The 18,573-nt window shown below is 40.9% G+C and overlaps 1 protein-coding gene across 2 annotated transcripts in view; it reads right to left on the reverse strand.

Moving 5' to 3' along the window:
- The window catches only part of Rgl1 (ral guanine nucleotide dissociation stimulator-like 1), a 119,863-nt gene that overhangs the window by 20,282 nt on the left and 81,008 nt on the right, over positions 1-18,573 (reverse strand). For both annotated transcript variants that reach the window (XR_001175043.1, XM_013015720.1), the window contains exons 8-12: positions 16,752-16,855; positions 10,410-10,494; positions 4,444-4,533; positions 1,726-1,812; positions 493-525 (exon numbers count right to left, since the gene is read on the reverse strand). Coding sequence is in view for 1 of the 2 variants with exons in the window: in XM_013015720.1 (XP_012871174.1) it covers positions 493-525; positions 1,726-1,812; positions 4,444-4,533; positions 10,410-10,494; positions 16,752-16,855 (399 nt within the window). In the remaining variant the exon portion in view is untranslated. The remainder of the gene's footprint in view (positions 1-492; positions 526-1,725; positions 1,813-4,443; positions 4,534-10,409; positions 10,495-16,751; positions 16,856-18,573) is intronic.

An 18,573-nucleotide genomic window follows, 5' to 3' on the forward strand; every position in this document is an offset into this window, starting at 1 on the left:
AACCTGGTTTTGCTGAACCTGATTGCAAAGAAAATTAATAGAGGATAAGGGAAGAAATTACCCTTGATTTCTGTTCCTTGTATTTTTTGGTCTGCTTATTATTTGGTTAGTTTTCTATGTTATTGAACCCAGGACCTCACACATCCTAGGAAAACATTCTATCCCTGACCCACACCTCTAGCTCTACCTTTAATTCCTTAATAGGGATTGGAGTTAGCAGGATATGATTTGAACCCTGATTCTGTTACCGATTCCAGTTATTTGATTTCTGGACTCTTGGTTTTCTCACTTTTAAGCTACCTTTTAAGGTGAGGGTAGTAAAACCTACCTCATTGGTAATGTAGAAGAACATCAAGCATAATGACATACAATAATGCCCAATAGGAGTTAGTGCTTTATGCTTGCCTCTATCAAAAAGTTAAGTCTCTATTTCTTTCATATTTTATGCCCAGACGAAATAAAACAGAAAACCATTGCCAGACCTCTACTTACCCGTCTCCTTTTCTCAAAGTTTATGAGGCCACCCTGAAAGAAATTTAGAAAAAGATGAACCACCAAGCTACTTTGAAACACAGCCTTGTGTTGTTCTAGGTCATATTAAAATAGATCAAAGAGATGATGAAGTAATAATTGTTAATGATCCTATAATTACAGGTACTGTGGAAGAAGAGAATCATCTTAAAAAATTTAAAAACATTCGTCCCATTTATAATAGGGCAGGGCAGGTTGACAGCCTTGTCTCAAAATGTCTGGAACCAACTAGAATAATAATGATAAAGAACACAAGTCAGAACTCAAAAATATTTGAAAACCCAGTAAAGACAAAAGCTTGAATAAATAATGTTATTACATTTCTTTCTTTGACCCAAAGCAACAAAGTCAGATGCTCAGTGACTCATACTGGCAACTAAATTGTCAATGGCTTATCAAAAGGGAAGTCCCTTTCACAGGACATCATGAAAAGAGAAGTTTCAATTCCTCCTCCCCAGCTTCTATTCTCAGTAGGCTGAGTTTAACTTCTAAATCTTTGCTCACTCCCCTAATTCCCCAATGCTGATGGTGTTTCCTGAGATAAGCTCAGGAAGAGGATGTAAAGAGACACAGAGCTCAGGGAATACAGAATGCACAAACATGTCCAAAGAACCAGTGACAAACTTAGAGACTAAAACAACTTCTGCCTTTTCTATTATGGTGTCATAAAGCAAAGTGATTGCTTACAATTATCAGTGACGTGGAATATAAGTTTCCAAGCTATCTTTAAATCTCATTTCAAATAGCAAGTCTCTTCCCACCTAATATTTTACTACTGTTATTCCCACGTTGCTTGTTTTTACCTCTTTTCCTATTCCCAGAGAGTGAGTAAGAGCAAACGAGTAGAAGTAGAAGTATATTGCCTCAAACAGGTAGCAATACAAAAAAGGAGGGATATTGGAGAACATTCACAGATACGACTCGTTCTTACGCCCCAGGTAGAACGTTAGGGCATACCATCCTAACATTCTACCTGAGTTCCTACTCAATAGTAAGATTTTGCTCAGACACAATCCTTTATAAGGGCTTTTCATCACAAATGTTCATTTGTAGTTAATTGTAATACGCTATATCCTTTCGATGCATTTCAGCTCAAATTTTTACTGTTTCTATCGATTACTGCCAGCTCTGACTATCTTTAGGTATCCAAACAGAAGGCTAGAGGCTCAGGGACACCACCCACACAGAACTCACCTCAATGTAGTCCTGAAGAGCTGTGTCCAGCATGGTCAGGTCAGTCAGGAAGGTGCCCAGGTAGGGTACAGTTCCCTGCATTACACCCTGAGGAGTAATTAAAAACAAGATTGTATTTACTGCACTGAAAATGTAAGGGCTTCTGGAACCTTCACTCTGGAAAAAAAATGGTCCATTTAAGATTAGTAGCATTAATCTCTATGATTAAAAAAATTTAAACCTTACATAAATGAGATAGGAACTTCATGATCTGATGCCTAACTTTCAAAGTCATGAAGACTAAGTCTCATATACACGTAGGTTCAAATATGTTCATAACAGAATTCATATTTTACTAAGGCTCATGTTAGTGGTTTGTCTGTTCTTTGCCACTGAGTGTGGACAGTTCTGGCAATTTGGAAAGACCTCGGTTAGAAATAGGGTCACTGTTAGTAAGAGATGACTGGTGCACAATGGCGGTATGTAGACCACAAGAATATCAGACATTGGGGCTGGGAAGGTGGCTCAGTGGTAGAGCGCTTGCCTTGCATGCCTGAGGCCCTGGGTTTGATTCCTCAGCACCACGTAAGAAAAAAGAAAAAAAGCCTGAAGTGGTTCTGTTGCTCAAGTGGTAGAGTGCTAGCCTTGAGCTGAAGAGCTGAGGGACAGCGCCCAGGCCCAGAGTTCAGGCCCCACGACTAGAGCCCCCCCCAAAAAAGTATATCAGACATCTCTTAGTGACTCACTTGCAAAGAGCAGAAGAAAGATAAGGAAAAATAATGCCTTACATAGGGAAACCTGGTAAACTGAACCTTAACCAAACTAACATGACCAGCCGTGCCATGAACATGTCACCAGATGACATAATCATGCCATTCACACCTCAATTTGTGACAGTCTTTCCAAAAACCTGCAACCTCAGTCTAATGACTAAGAGAACACCTAGACTAGGGGTCTTTCCCAAGGACAGTGGGACAGTACTCCTTGGTACTTCTAAGGTCATGTAAACCTGAAAAGACTGAGGTGCTGTGGCCGGGAGAGACTGAGAAGACACGACAACTAGAGCAGCATGGCAGGCTGGACAGGGGACTGGAACAAGACAGACGGACTGGAAGACTGGTGACACCCCCAAAATAAAGTCTGGATTCTAATCATTCGCATTATGCTAATAACTTAACAATGACAGATGTGTCATGGCTATATAACATGTCCATGGCGGGGGAGACTGGTAAAGGACTCACTTGCATCAATCTGCCATTATTACAATATAAAAGGTAGAAGCACCTCAACATGCAGTTAGAAGAATATACTATGGGGGCTGGGAAGGTGGCTCAGTGGGAGAGTGCTTGCCTTGCTGCATGAGGCCCTGGGTTCGATTCCTCAGCACCACACTAGCAGAAAAAGCCAGAAATGGCGCTGTGGCTCAAGTGGTAGAGTACTAGCCTTGAGCTGAAGAGCTCAGGGACAGTGCCCAGGCCCAGAGTTCAGGCCCCATGATTGGCAAAAAAATATATATACTTATGACCGGGCGGCAGTGGCTCACACCTATAATCCTAGCTACTCAGGAGGCTGAGATCTGAGGATTGCGGTTCAAAGCCAGCCTGGGCAGGAAAGTCCAAGTCCATGAGACTCCAATTAGCCACCAGAAAAACTTAAGTGGCACTGTGGCTCAAGTGGTAGAGCACTCACCTTGAGCTGAAGATCTCAGGGACTGTGCCCAGGCCTAGAGTTCAAGTCCCAGGACGGGCAAAAAAAAAAAAAAAGGAAAAGAAAGGAAAGAATATACTATGCTCATTTCAATAATTCTCCTTACAAAATATCTCTGTTCTCCATGTAACCACCAGGCACAGCCAACCTGTCCTCTTGTGTTCAGGTACTTTGCGTTCCCTGCAGGAACGTAAATCTTGAGGCGGGCAAGGCTGGGCTGCTGGGCATGAGGCTGGTTGCCTCCTCATTCAGTTCACACCAAGCAGGGCTTGTCCTTAGGAACTCACTGTCCTTCTCATTATACACACAAGGTCTCATCCTCAAATACTCGCCCCACTCCTTTGCTAACAGCTATTTTTAACTTTGTCTTTGAACAACCAGAAAGTTGGAAACACTGTGAGTTTTATAGGTTTTATGTTACAAAGGAGTCTGGGCATTCAAAAATATTCTGATTCATGTCCAGCTTTCCAAAGAAAAAGGAAATCTTTTCAAGGTAGATATGAGAACATGCAGTTTGTCCTTTTACTGGTCCTATGCTAAAAGTTAGGAATTCAACATACAGCTAAAGATGGTAATTATCTTTCAGCCTTCAGAAGGGAGTCATGGTTCTCCTTTGAGTAGTGAAAAACTAGAAAGGTTTGGTTGGGCTATAGGGTTCGGAAGGAGAGTTGGCAATGGCTAGAAGACTTGCAAACAAATACAATAATTTCTGCGTACAAGAACTCTCCTGGAAGAAGATACCTTCATGTCCCAGAAGCTGACAAAAGCAGGAAAGCCAGGAGGCTTCCAGCCCAAAGTAGCGGCAGCATCTGAGAGCAACAGTGGGTGGAAGAGATGGTAAGAGGGATACACACATATCTGATGCAAAGTTTGCCTTACAGTCAAGGGGGAAAATGGCCCCCGAAAACATGATTAGCAGGCCTCAGACTTCCTCACTATTGGGCCAAACGAGAAGAATGGGCCAAATGGAAGACACCTGTGCTGGGCCACCCTGCATCTGTGTGCTCTCAGAGAGGAACAGCGCTGACATACCATATCCTTCTGCAGCTGGAGCCGCCTCTGGGTTCGCTTCTGGTTTTCTTTCACACTGCTGTCCAGATTTGCAAATTTTGAGGTTCCTTCCTAAGAAACAGAGCACACAGAGAAGAGGGTTGGGAGGTGCCCATTCTGGAGAGAAGTGAAAGGGCCTCTGGTTTCTGGAATGCAACCTTCACAAGTCTCTTAATGCCATGCGAACGAAGAAGCCTCCAACAGGCTCTTGAGTGGTTTTGTGCCTGTTTGGCTGGGCTTCAAGTTGGTCTCTTTGTTTAAGGCCTGGTGGTTTTGATTGTCCTGTTTGTCCTCCACTGTGACAAGTGTCAAATTTGGATATAAACTTGATTATCACTACAGCTTCTGGAATAGGACGTATTTTTACACATGGTAAATTTCACTCAATGTCATAGCATGTTCTGCAAATGAAGAACTCCTCCTCTGTCCATTTTGTGATCTCTTGATAGAGGCCTGGAATGGATTGGCTGGCATTCTGTGAAAGAAAGGAACTAACTCTGGGATTTCTTCGTGAAATGAAACTTTTCTATCAGAAGTTGTCTGAGGAAGTACAGTCTGGTGGCATACCACCAACTTGTGAAAATCAGACCTTTATCCATTTTCCCCTTTTCCCTAGTCCGTCCTCCTTAATTGCCTTCCGGGCTTGGAAGTCTTACAAACCTGGTAGCCAGAGGACAGCTGGCCACTCTTTCTCCCCCACTGTCTATTGTAAAAACGAACTCTTGTACATAATGACTAATCATGAGTTTGCTGATGGAACATAAAGTGTTTTGGTTTTGTGGTTTCGGAGTCTTATTAAGTTCACATTTTCCAGGAAGTACATGAATGGAAAGCAAATTTCACAATTCAGGAGTGTGGAACTTCTATGCAAGTTTCTCCCTCAGTGTTCCCTAGGTTTATTATATTACCTTACTGTACAATTGCAAGAGCATTCTTGGTCCAGGTCGTGGCTAAGGCAAGCATGCATATATTCTATCATTAACCAGCCCTAACCCAGGGCCTGGGTGTGACAGAGCCCACAGTAACCCGTGATCCATTTTAGTTCTCCCATTACAAATGGTAACAAGATTCTCCCACATAGTATTCCTCCTGGGCAACACATGCTAGTAATCTAGCTCATGCTAATTCCTGTGCTAGGTGGTTCCAGTCCACCCAGACTATTGGGAATTTGTTTGGAGTCAGTAACTGAATCTGTCTAATATAAATATGTGTGCCACTTCTGTACACTAGAAGTATGTAGTTCTTCAGGTCTCCCTTTATTTAGGTCCTTGATCAAAGGCAGAGGAATACTATGAAAATTATTGCAGAGAGAGCTAAGATTCTTTTTTATTATATTTTATTACCTTTAAGTACTTGTATGCAGGGGTTACCATCCAAGAAATCAGTTTAAAAGTACAATGCATCTTAATTGATGTCACCCCTTTCATTATTCTCCTCCATCCCTCCCAAACTTACTCCTCCCCTCAATTTTGCTAGTTGCATTGCAAATGCATTGGATAGTACAAGTACCTTCTCCCCCCACCTCTTCTCTTCATTTGTCTGTCTCCCTTCCCATCCGCCCCCCCACCGCAGACATCTCAAGTACCAGCTTCCTGGTGTTCATTTTGTTGGACTGTGAGTTCATTTTTCTAAGGAATTAGAAGATCTAAAATTCGTCATGAGGATTTCTGAAAAGTGAAAAGGCTCCTACAAATTGATGTAGAACAGCAGAGGTGAAAGGGATCTTTCGCTGCCACTAGCAGGAAAGACAGACCCGAGATGTTTAACAAAAACACGTAATGATGTCATGACTTTATGATTTCATGAGAATGAGATTCCATCCTAACTGCAGCACTAACAACACTGAGAAGCGGGCATGGTGGTCTATGCCTTAACAGCACTTGAGAGGCAGAGGCAGGAATAGGGTAAGTCTGAGCCAGCCTGGGCTGTCTAGGAAGACCATGTCTCAAAACACTTTAAAAACCATTACCACTCTTCCAATGAGGTCTCAGGTGACAACCTACTTACTTGTCATACACAGTTTTCCTTCCTATGTCTAAAGTCCCCTCTGCTGTGCTGTTCTCATACAATCCCTCGACTGTTCTTAAGACTTTTCTGCCTCCTGTGCTGCTCACGCTCCGACTCTCTGAGTGACTCTTCCATCTGTCAAGTCAGCTCTCTCTTATCAGTATGCTCAGGTCCTTAAAAATACTATCCAAACCCAAGACTTGAATCACCACCCATGTCTGGAAGAATTCCAAACTTCTCCCTTTACCTCCACCAACTCCCTAACTCCTGGCCCTTCACTTTCTGTCTCTCCTCACCTCTGCCTTAGTACAAACTTCTCACCTCTCACCTTCTCTTTATTTTCATCTTTGGCAGACTTCGGCTGCCCTCACCCATATTGTTCTGGGGGTTCAGAGGGACTCTTCTATCAAGTCTATGAGGACTTTGTCTACAAGGCACTGCATTGATTTCAAGAAATATTGGTTGAGTTATAGCTCAGAGGCAGTAGGCAATTTTTATTTGACTAGGTCATTACCAGTTTTGGTCGTCTCCTGTTTCAATTTTGATTGCTCATTGTGGTGCTTCCCAAAACATGCATCCCTTCAGCGAGCCAAAATTCTAGGGCTTTCTTTTTTTTTTGCTGGTTCTGGGGCTTGAACTCTGGGCCTGAGTGCTATCTCAGCGCTCTTCAGCTCAAAGCTAGCGCTCTACCGCCTAAGCTACAGCGACACTTCCGGTTTTCTAGTGGTGTTTTGGAGATAAGAGTTTCACAAACTTTCCTGCCCGGGCTGGCTTTGAACCACGATCCTCAGATCTCAGCCTACTGAGTAGCTAGAATTACAGGCCACCGATGCCCAGCTAGTTCTAGGGCTTTCTAACAGCTGTTTATATCAACTTAACCAGGAGGCATTCTCACCAAAAGTCACAAGAATCAGGACCATTTGGTGGATCTACTTTCCTGTTGCTTTGAAATTGGGGTATAACAATTGTAACACAATCTTTGAGAAGAAATAAGATTTTCAACAATTAAAGTAAAGCCCCAGAATTGTGTTAATTATTAGGTTGACTGCTTCATAATGTTACAGAGGTGGCATATTACATTTACCCACAAGCAGAAGATAAACGAAGATTCCCCAACTACAAATCAATATGAGAAACAGAGCCTAGTAGTTTTCTTTAGCAGTTCTTCTGAGAACCTAAATACTTTAATTTCACTTTTGAAAGCTGTGCTAAAAATTTACACTCAAAATTCTATACTTCATATGAGTAATGATCAACAAAGATGAAAGGAAAAGACACACATACAAACACACACACACACACACACACACACACACACACACACACGAACTACCTAAAGCATTCCACTCTCATTAATGATGATGCACAGACCACATCAATTCATAGCCAAGTTTTTCATTTTGTTGGGATGTGAGCCATATATAAAATTTAACTTAGAGTACTTGGGTAAACTTGTACATTTAAGAAAGGCTCATGGGATCCCTAATGTCTAGATACAGTTTTGTTTCTAAGATTTCAGCCAAAAGACTGCCACCAAGCAATGAGCTGCACAGTATTCAATTAATCTACCTTAGAAAGATGACTCAGGGCTATTGGGATTTAAGTATGTGGCTCCAGTTAGTCTGGCTTTGTGTTATGTGCAAGGACACCATAAAACCATCTCTTTCCAGCCATATGAGTTTCCATTTAAAGTCTGCAGAGGAGGGAGGTGAAGCAGGGAGTAACACAATCCAGCAATCACTGTTTAGTGTGCAGTTAATCAGGTAGTTCAAACCTGAAGTCAGACCTCAGCATAAACTGACCTGCTCCTATCATCTACTCCAAGAAGGAGCTAATAGCAGGCACATTTTGAAATTCATGGGAATGAGGAAACCATCAATTCATGTGGTCAATGTCGGAGTACATAATACATACCAGATACTATATTAGGCATTATCCAGGGAAGCTAACAAGCCAGTAAGAAAGCGGGCTAAGCCCCACAGACAATACTGATAGAGGAATAATGGACTTCTTCAAGAACACATTCTATAGCACTTGGACTCGAAGGTGTCAGGGAAGCCTTAAAGAAAACTGGGGCTGGGTACAAGTGGATGGTGTCTGGAATCCTAGTTACTTGGAAAGCAGAGATCAGGAGGAACATAGTTCTAAGCTGTCTTGGGCAAATTTTGTGAGATCCCCCATCTCAACAGTACAGGCTGGATGTGGTGTGCACCTGTCACCCTGGCTCTATGGGAAGTACACATACGGTCCCAGGCCAGCCTAGACAAAGCTGGGGAACCTTATCTCGAGAACAACCAATACAAAACAAGCTAGAGATGTGGCTCAAGCAGGAAAGTGCCAAGGAAGAAGCCTTGAAATCAAACTACAGTATTACCCAAAATGGAAAAAGACAAGAAGACTAGGTTGGACTCAGAAAAGAAGGGGGAAGACCAAAATTGACACCTTTACCAGAAAAACTAGCCTATGAGTTTTAGATTAGAGTTTGATAAGAATTCTCAGCTGGGTATCTTTTCTTAGGAACTCTACTTGTCCTTGACTTTCATTTCCATTCCAGATATCTTCTCTAAGCTCAATTACTTAGTTTATGCTTTATTCATTTTCATTTTCAGGCATACTTTGGTCTTATAAGTCTATAACTTACTTAGTACTAAAAATAATGTATGTTTGCATAGTGCGTTCGCATATTTTACCATAATCAATCTTTAAGTCAATTCTATGAAGTCAACAGATCCATTACCATTATTACCTATAACTTACAAAAAATAGGATCCAAACTTTTAACTAATCTAAGTTAGGGCTTCTTCTGTTATAGGATACAGACACACATATGTATATGTGTATATATATATATATATACACATTTCATATATATCTATATATATAAATATATGCCTATATCTATAGATAGATAGATAGATAGATAGATAGATAGATAGATAGATAGATAGATAGATAGATAGATCTAGACTGAAATTCAAAAATCCCACAGAGCAGAGACTTGGGAATTAATGAGGTTACATTGCCATTCATTATACAGTACAAAATGAATGCCAATCCACATCTGCTGAACTACTGATTAATCTTCTCTATGGCATTGTGCCTGAAGAGCTTTATGCCTAAGTAAAGAAGATCTTTATGCCTAAGTAATAAAAGCACAGGTTTTGAATCTAAGTTTTAGCTTTACTCCCTGTTATACGTGTACCTAGGGGCATGTAACTTCCCTCTCTGTCTTGGCTACAAAATGAAGACGATAAGCCCTATTTTATAGAAAGGCTATGAAATTAACACCTGACCTATATTAGCTCTCCTGATGGTTGTTCATAATGTCATCTGTTTTATTTGACTACTTATTATTTAATGTCCACAGCCATCAACTATACATGAACTCTTGGAAACAAGGTCAGTGTTCCTTATCTTCATATTTTTAGAGGTGGGTTCAGTTCTTTACTCCAATTAGCCATTTAACACATTTCTGGATAAATCTCTCTTGTCTAGCATGCTGTTCAGAAGTCATCATTCATCTTGCTAACTGATAGGTTGTGCAATGTGGTCCAAATAAAGGGTGTGGAATTGCAGACTTGGCCCCTGTCACTTTAGAAGATGTTTTGCTGAGAGAGAATATTCCAGGGCCTCTCACCCAGCCAGTGGCCTGCCCTTGGTATTTGCAGAGTTGCTTGTTAAAGAGGTACACATATGAATGCAAGTTTCACAATCTGGTTGTGTAACAGGGAAGCTAAGAAGGACAGAGTAGAAGTTCAATTGGACTTTGAGCTTTCTTGGTCCCACATTTTCCTAGATTATGCATAAAACACAAAAATTCTGCTTTCTCAGGGGATTGAAGGAATGTAAAATGCCCTCCAGCTACTCTTCCCTTGAATGGATTCCAGAGCTGTCAGCAGTGCTACCCAATAACCTCCCTGTAACCTCCCCGAGAGCCTCACCTTCATGAGTAGTTCCCGGCTGGTCAAATGGTTATTGTGGTCTGAGAAGATATCTGACAGTTCTTCAAACATCAGCATTCGGTCCCTAAGAAAATAGATTAAGAAAATATTAACAATGAACACACAGTAAAATCCTGATACCTTTGGCCAAGCTGCCCTCAGAACCTACAACTAAAACAGAATGCTCCACTCTCAGGCCTGAGGAGTAATATGAATGCATATAAAACTAATGGTTTTCTTCAGGAAGGTGGCTTCTTTTTTAATTTCAAGGTTGAACCTGGCTGCCTTGGTGAAACAGGAGTATTTCCTAACATTCATATTATGATCGTAAAAAATAGTTGTTCATTGAGGCATCAAGTTATTCAATTAGGGCATATACTCTTCAGTGAGGTAAAAAAATATCTGAAATGTCCTCATTATCTGACTTATGTACCTGTAACCCCTCTGTACATTACCTTTACAATAAAAATAATTAAAAAGAAACTATCTCAGCAACACATACAAAGCCCAGTGGGATCTGAGAGATCATCCTGGATGGTTCCCGAATTTAGAGGAAGATGCATGGCCAAGATGCTGCCCAGGTGTTCACTAGTAACTGCAGAGTCAGAGTCTTTATTTTCTGTATCACTGATCAGGGTGAGAATATCATAGGAGAACCAGGTGGGCTTTCCAGGCAGTAGTGGGTTGGGAAGATTGGGAGGTGGTAAGTTAAAATCTCAGCTCTGCCACTTGTTTCCTAAGTGATCTTGGAGAAGCTGCTAATTCTTCTGAGCTGTATTTTTCTTAGCTGTACAATGGAAATACTGCTACCCGGTCATAAGAACGCTATGAAGGCTAGGTGCTAATGGCTCACACCTGTAATCCTCGCTACTCAGAAGGCTGAGATTTGAGGATTGGGTTTGAAGAATGTCTAGGCAGGAAAGTCGATGAGGCTCTTATTTTTCTAGTTAGTCACAGAAAAAGCTAGAATTAGCCAAAATGTGGCTCAAATGATAAAATACTAGCCTTGAAGGACAGTGCCCAGGCCCAAAGTTCAAGCCCCAGGGCTGGCAAAAAAAAAAAAAAAGGATGCTATGAAGGTGAACAGAGTGATGTATGTATAGTACATGCCCTACCCCCATCCCATATCCTGTACCTCCGGAGCATCCTGCTTGTTCCTACATTACATCCAGAGTCACTAAGTGGATGGTTCTGAAGGCAGAAGGGCATATCCTCACATATGCAATACTTTCATTACCATGAATATGCCATATTATGAACTTCTTTCATTACAATGTATATACTACTTGTATCAGAAAGTAAACTATTAGAAATAGTTTGTATTTTGGGAGAAATAGCCAAGAAATTGTACATAATCCTAATTAGAGAAAAGTAAGTAGGTAACATCTATCTGAAAGCCAAAAATGTAAAGGATTATAGGGAAAGTGATAGCCAAATGAGATATCTTTTTTAAAAAAGTTATTGTAAAGGTGATGTACAGAGGAATTACAGTTACATAAGTAAGGTAATTAGATATCTTGACCCTGTCTCTTGAACTTATCAATGGAGTGAACAAAGCTTATATGGAAGGATCTTCCTAAGGAATTGATATTCTCCAGCATCCCTGTTAAAATACAAACCAACTAGATAATTAAGAGACAAACCAGCCAGGTGCTAGGGGCTCCTGTTGTAGGCCTAGCTCCTTAGGATGTTAAGATCAAAGGCCAGAGAATCAAAGCTGGAAGCCATTGTGGCCAAAAAAGTCCTAGAAATCCAACCTCCAAAATAGCCAGCAAAGACTGAAGGTGTGGCTTAAGTGGTAGTACACTAGTGATGAGTAAAAATACTAAGTGAGGGAGTGGGGCCTTGATTTCAAGCCTGTTACCATCACACACACACACACACACACACACACACACACACACACACACCCCAGCTTTTTGCTATTAATTTGAGGTATGATTCAAGTGGGCAATCAATCAATACTGGCAATCAATCAATCCATCAAACTAGACACTCAGAACAGAATTTAGCTTTCCAGAAGCTGAATTTTTTGTGTTTGTTTTTGAAAAGTCATTTAAAAAGCCACCTCGATGAATGGATCTTCTCATATGATAACCAACCACAATGATTAAGATACAAGTGCACAAAAAAATTAACACTTCCAGAAAACTAATTAACCAATCAATAAATGGGGCAAAGGAGCTAAAGAGAAACTTCTCAGGAAGAGAAGTAAAAATGGGGGGCTGGGAAGGTGGCTCAGTGGTAGAGCGCTTGCCTTACATGCATGAGGCCCTGGGTTCGATTCCTTAGCACCATATAAGCAAAAAGAAAAAAGCTGGAAGTGGCGCTGTGGCTCAAGTGGTAGAGCGCTAGCCTTGAGCTGAAGAGTTGAGGGACAGCGCCCAGGCCCAGAGTTCAGGCCCCATGACCGGACCTCCTCCCGAAAAAAAGGCAAATAGACATATGAGAGAATCCTCATAATATCCCTGGCCATAAAGGACATGCAAATCAAAACAACTTTGAGATTCTAGCACACCTCAATTGGATTGGCCAACATCAAGAATCTGAACAACAACAAATGCTGGAGGGAATATGGGGGAAAAGGAAGGAATATAAACTAGTACAACCACTCTGGAAGGAAGTTTAGAGGTTCCTCAAAAAATTATATCGAGAACTTTCTTTCCTATGACCCAGCTACTCTCGGACATCTACCCAGATCATTACAAATCAGGATTCATTAAAGACATTTGAACATCCATGTTCCTTGCTGCATTATTCACAATTGCCCAGTTATAAAAATAGCCCAGATGCCCTATAATAGATGAGTGTAAAAAAATATTATGTCATTTGCAGAGAAATGGATGGACCTAGAACAAATCATGCTAAATGAGGTAAGTGAAGTTCAGAGGGACACACAGCGCATGAAGTTTTTTTTCATATGTGGAAGCTAAATCTAAAATACAACTGGACATGGAATTCTATGCCTCCCTCAGAAAAAAATGGCATTGCCTCATTTGTTAGGAAATGGAAAGACTTGGGAAAAAATTATATTAAGTGAAGTAAGCCAGGCCCAAAGAACCATAGGTCCCATGGTTTCCCTTGCTTGCAATGACTAGGACATGTCTAGGACAAGCAAAGAAGGTCAAAGGCTATGTACACATGACCACATAAGACAATGTTAAGCAAAATGTACCCCAAGACAGGGACACAAATGTTTTTTTTCTTATTAGCATTTTTATTGTTCTTATAATGCTCTATGTGATTCTTTTTTTTTCTTGAGTATGTTCTACCCTCATGGTATAACCCCTGTTTTCACTAGATTTGATGCCAGTGTTCTGCACCTTGTATATACATTTTTATAATTTGGGGAGGGGAAGGGATCTTGGGGAACGCTTAAATGGGGATGCAGGCTGACCCACTGTGGCGATAAGATGTACCAGACACTATGTTGAAAATGAACTTTACAATGTGTGTGGGGAGGGGGGGAGGAGTCGGGGAGGTGGGGAGGGAAGTGATGGTGAGGGGGGGAAAGGAGAAGGTAACAACGCTTGCTAAGAAATGTACTCATTACCCTACTCATGTAACTGTAACCCCTCTGTACAACATATACAGAGACTATACAGGACTTTAGACATTCACACACAGCTAGACTAAAGGAAGATACCCTTAGAAGATGAACTTAAAAGTGTAACTTATCTGAATGTTTAAAATACCATTTATTGAAACCAATTCCAGGAAGTGGAAACAGGGTTGTGGGGGGGGGGTGGTGTTTATTTTTGCTTGGTTCTTTTTCTTTTTAGTGAGGACAGAAGGGGGTACAGAAAAGAAGAGAGGAAGGGAGAAGAAATGCAAACTTGTTGTTCAGTATACATTATGTGGAAAATGAACTACGTAACTTGAGGGCAGGGGTGAGAAGGGGAAACTGGGAAAAGTGAAGGAAAGGGTGGCATTGTACTCGTTCTCTGCCTTATGAAATGGCAGCCCCTCTGTATAACTCCTTAATCATAACAAGAAAATAAGATTCTATTTTTAAAAATATGATAATGCTTTTTTTAAAAGATACAAGTTTGCTATTTTAATTGTTGTTTTACCTTCAAACTTGCTCGAGAAGCAGTCTTAGGTTGGCTAGGTGAATTCTCCATAATGTCCTGTTACTCAACCACTAAAAAAAGATACGGTTGCAAAAAAGACATGGCTGCATTCTCCCTGTTTCTGATACCACAGCAGGGTGGAGAATGGTGGGGTAGGAAGGGAAGGGGAGGTGATACGGGGCAGGAGGACACTATCTCTTCCTGGTCTTCCTATTCTAGCTCACCAGGGACTATCACGTAATGATTTCCATGGCCCACATCTTTTGTAAAGTATCTGTGAGAATCAATCAACTGAGCAGTTTCAAACAGAGTCACCTTCGTTATTGAAAATAATAAAAGAGGACAAAGAACTCAAGAAAAGAGCAGCGATCAAGAAAATTACATTGGACTTTGGACAGCCTAACTGCCAGTTTTTCTCCTGATAGACAGTGGTATCATAAACACAGCATAAGCTTTGGACTCCAAATGGCTGGCCTTGTAATCTTAAGATAATCTACGGTAACTCTTTTTACCCATCACAGAAAGATTCAAAACATAATATGAGAGACCCCTCTGAATAAAGATATCAGCTCATCAGCAAGCTTGAATCCTGAAGATTTGTGAAATTCTGGTTTGTCAATGAGTCCAGCCCCTTAGGGCTTAAGCAGCTCTCACTGACAGTGAGAATCTAGATCTCCATTCTGATTAGAAAAGCTGCCACTTCCGCTATGGGGAAGTCCCATCTCCAGAACCAGCTGTCACCCCTCCTCAAACATATTTTACTGCCTTCTGAGACAGACATGCAGATATTCCCCATTCTTCCCTGATGCAACCGGACATCCTGACCTAAGCTCAAACCCAGGAAACTTTGGACACTGCTGGTATGATTGGTACCCATGACACAAGTCTTAACCTCTAAATCTTTTCTGACACAGGACCAGAATTGTCCCTCTCTGACCATCCTCTCCTTTGCCAAATACAAGATGTCTGGTCTGCAGGCAAAGTTATATAAGTAGAGATGGTAGCTACAGTGATATAATAAGAATACTAAATTGTCAACTATTCTAAGAAATCAGAAGAAACACAGAACAGGACCTGGTCAGTTAGTAATCTCAGTCGGAGACCTAGAGAGGAACACTTGCAGGCTTTTTTTTCTCTATTTTAAGTATTCTTTTATTCTTTTAATTTATTTACTGTTATAGTAAATGTGATTATGGGGTTATGGTTACATAAATCAGATAAAGAGTACATATCTTTTTGAGCAATGTCACCCCTTCCCTCGCTCTCTCAGCTTTTCCATCCCATCCCACAATTCATTTTCCACATAATATCTAGTGAGTATCACTGCTGAATTTGTTCACCCTTTGTCCTACAATTTCTGTTTGTTTTTTTTTTTTGGATCTGTTGTGGGGCTTGAACTCTGGGCCTGGGTGCTGTCCCTAAGCTCTTCAGCTCAAGGTGAGTGCTCTACCACTTGAGTCACAGCTCCACTTCCTGTCCTATAATTTCTGTACGCCCTCAAACCCTTCCAAAGACAGATAAATAAGCAAACAAAAGGAAACAAAAACAGCAACAAAGAAAAAAAAGTCCTCTTGCTTCCACTTCCTGGAGTTCATTTCAATAAATATTATTCTGTATGGTCAGATACACATAGCTATTGTACCTATGGGAGCCTCTCCTACAAATATCCTCCTTTGGTCTCATCCTGCGTGAATGCCTAGCGACCTGCATGATTTATCATGTCCCAGTGCATTTTTTTCTTTTACCATCCAGTATGTTTACTTGTATATTAATAGGCACATTCTAGTTACCACAAATGAGGGAAACCATGCAACTTGTGTTTCTTTGGCTCTGCCTTTTAATATGCTGGAGCAAGAATGGAGAAAATAGTTTCCTACTGAACATCTAGAACTAGTATCCTAACAGCACTCTAGGACTATGGAATGAGGCTGAAAAATAACCAAGAGTGATGGAAAATTGCCCTAACTTCTTAACCCTATATTTCATCCTTCAAAATCCAAAAAGTAAGGACAGCCTTCAAATCAGCCCCCAAAACCAATAACCATGACTCTCACACACTTTGAGATGGAATATGATTTCTACAGCAACCCTGCCGCAGAGCTCACTAATGACTGTGTGTGAAATGCACCCTCTCCAGAACACACAGAGGATTTCAAATATGTTCCTCTTGCCACATAAAACAAACTAGAAAGGTAAAGACTCCAGAGCACTGGGACAGCAGATAATCACTGGGACAGAGGAGAGCGGAACAAACACTTGGGGAACTTACTTTGGGACAGCAGCCCAAGTCTTTTTCAACCGATAGATGGAATTGGACTGCAGTGCAGATACGATGGCTCTCAAGGAGGAAAAATTCTTCAGGATTCTACATTCCTGTAAGGGGAATGATGAAGACATAAAAGGCATAAATATCAATATTACGGTGAGTTGGTGGTTTCCTGTGGTAGAGGTATCACAGCTGCTCTGAATTCTTACCACTAAATAAGCAGCTGTATAAATACTGCACATCAAAAAAGTGGCTCCTTCTTCCCTCCCCAGTCACTAAAACACTTTATAGATTTTGGCACTGTAGGCTTGTTTTTCTCCCTTTAATATATTTTTGCGTTGTTGTTACAGTTTTATAGTTTCCAGCCTCCCCAGTAAAAACACGAACGGAGGTGAGGGGACAGCGCTATGCTACAGAAAGCGACTTTCTTCTGTCCAAAACACACATCCTAAAAATACACATGAAGAATCACTGGATCCTTTAGACCCACACCACCAACTGGCAGCAGCCACTTGAGTTCACATAGTTTCAAACATCTCATGACCAACCCTGTCCTGAGAGGTGGATATAATTTAGCAGTAAAAATTCACCACAAGTTGAACTTTGGCTTTTATGCTCTTAGCCAAAGGGAAATATTTTTATACACATTCATTTGATTTCTCATTGGCTTGTCCCACAATCAAAAAACCTTCAGAAACACCTCGGTGCTTCAATGCTTTCAAAATAACCTGGGCTTTTAAAATAAGATTCATTTTGCATTGTTTTAAAACAAAATAGAAAAAAGAATGGAAATATTCTGTCATTTGCTGGATATGGAAAGAGGCGCCTACTTAAACTTTGGCTCCCATAAGGAGGTGAACCTAGAGCATCAGCAGGCTGATGGAATTGGAGTCAATGTCTTGCTGCATGAGTATCAGGGAGTAAAAAGCAGTCAGGAACAGGGTTCCATTCTTGCCTGGCCTGGTGAGTGAACTACGCATATGTCAAAAGCGATGCTTCACATACAGGCACGTGGGAGGGTAACACATACACTGTTTATTACTGAATAGAGCCTGTCAGTATACTTGGCTTTGTGTAAAACATGTAGGGCAAGAGGCCCCTGGATAGTTGGGCATAAATTCAAATCACTCCAAGGATCATTTCATGAAGTAATGCTTATCCTAACTATGAAGGAAAAACAGCATTTTCTAATTTAGCTTGCCAAAATCTAGCTACTGAAAACTATGCCAAACAAAACCTTGAACATCTTCTTTAGAGTAAATATCAATATAATTTTATAAAAGTCACATCCATTTTTTACAAATGTCTCTCCACACTGTTTCTGAGAAAGGAAGGTAGGAAGAAATGGAAGGAGAGAAACAGAGAAGAATGGAGAGCGGGGGAGAACAGAGGGAGGGAAGGAAGAAGGGAAGGCATGCAGACAAGTTCTGATATGCTATCTGGAAACTGAACTTATGACAGCATGGTTCAACAAAGGTTCAGAACCCAAACTTTGTGTTCTAAAAATCAGCAGAGTTGCAATAAAGGAACTCACATAAATTGTAATAAACATATGGAACCCGTTATTCAGAAAGAAGCTCAGACCAGGGGTTTAAAGGACTACTAGAGGCATCAAGTCCCTTTTCTAGAAAAGAGAATTTTCCAGAAAATGTGGTATAAGAACAAAAATCCACCAGAGGCCAGTACCTCCAAAAATGCCCATAATAGGTCAGAAACATTTTCTACATGTGAATTATTATCGTTGAAGCATCTTCTCAATAATAAAGGACTAGGGCTGGGAAGGTGGCTCAGTGGTAGAGCGCTTGCCTTGCATGCATGAAGCCCT

This window comes from Dipodomys ordii, unplaced genomic scaffold (assembly GCF_000151885.1).
Source record: "Dipodomys ordii isolate 6190 unplaced genomic scaffold, Dord_2.0 Scaffold27, whole genome shotgun sequence".
NCBI classification, from domain to species: Eukaryota; Metazoa; Chordata; class Mammalia; order Rodentia; family Heteromyidae; genus Dipodomys; species Dipodomys ordii.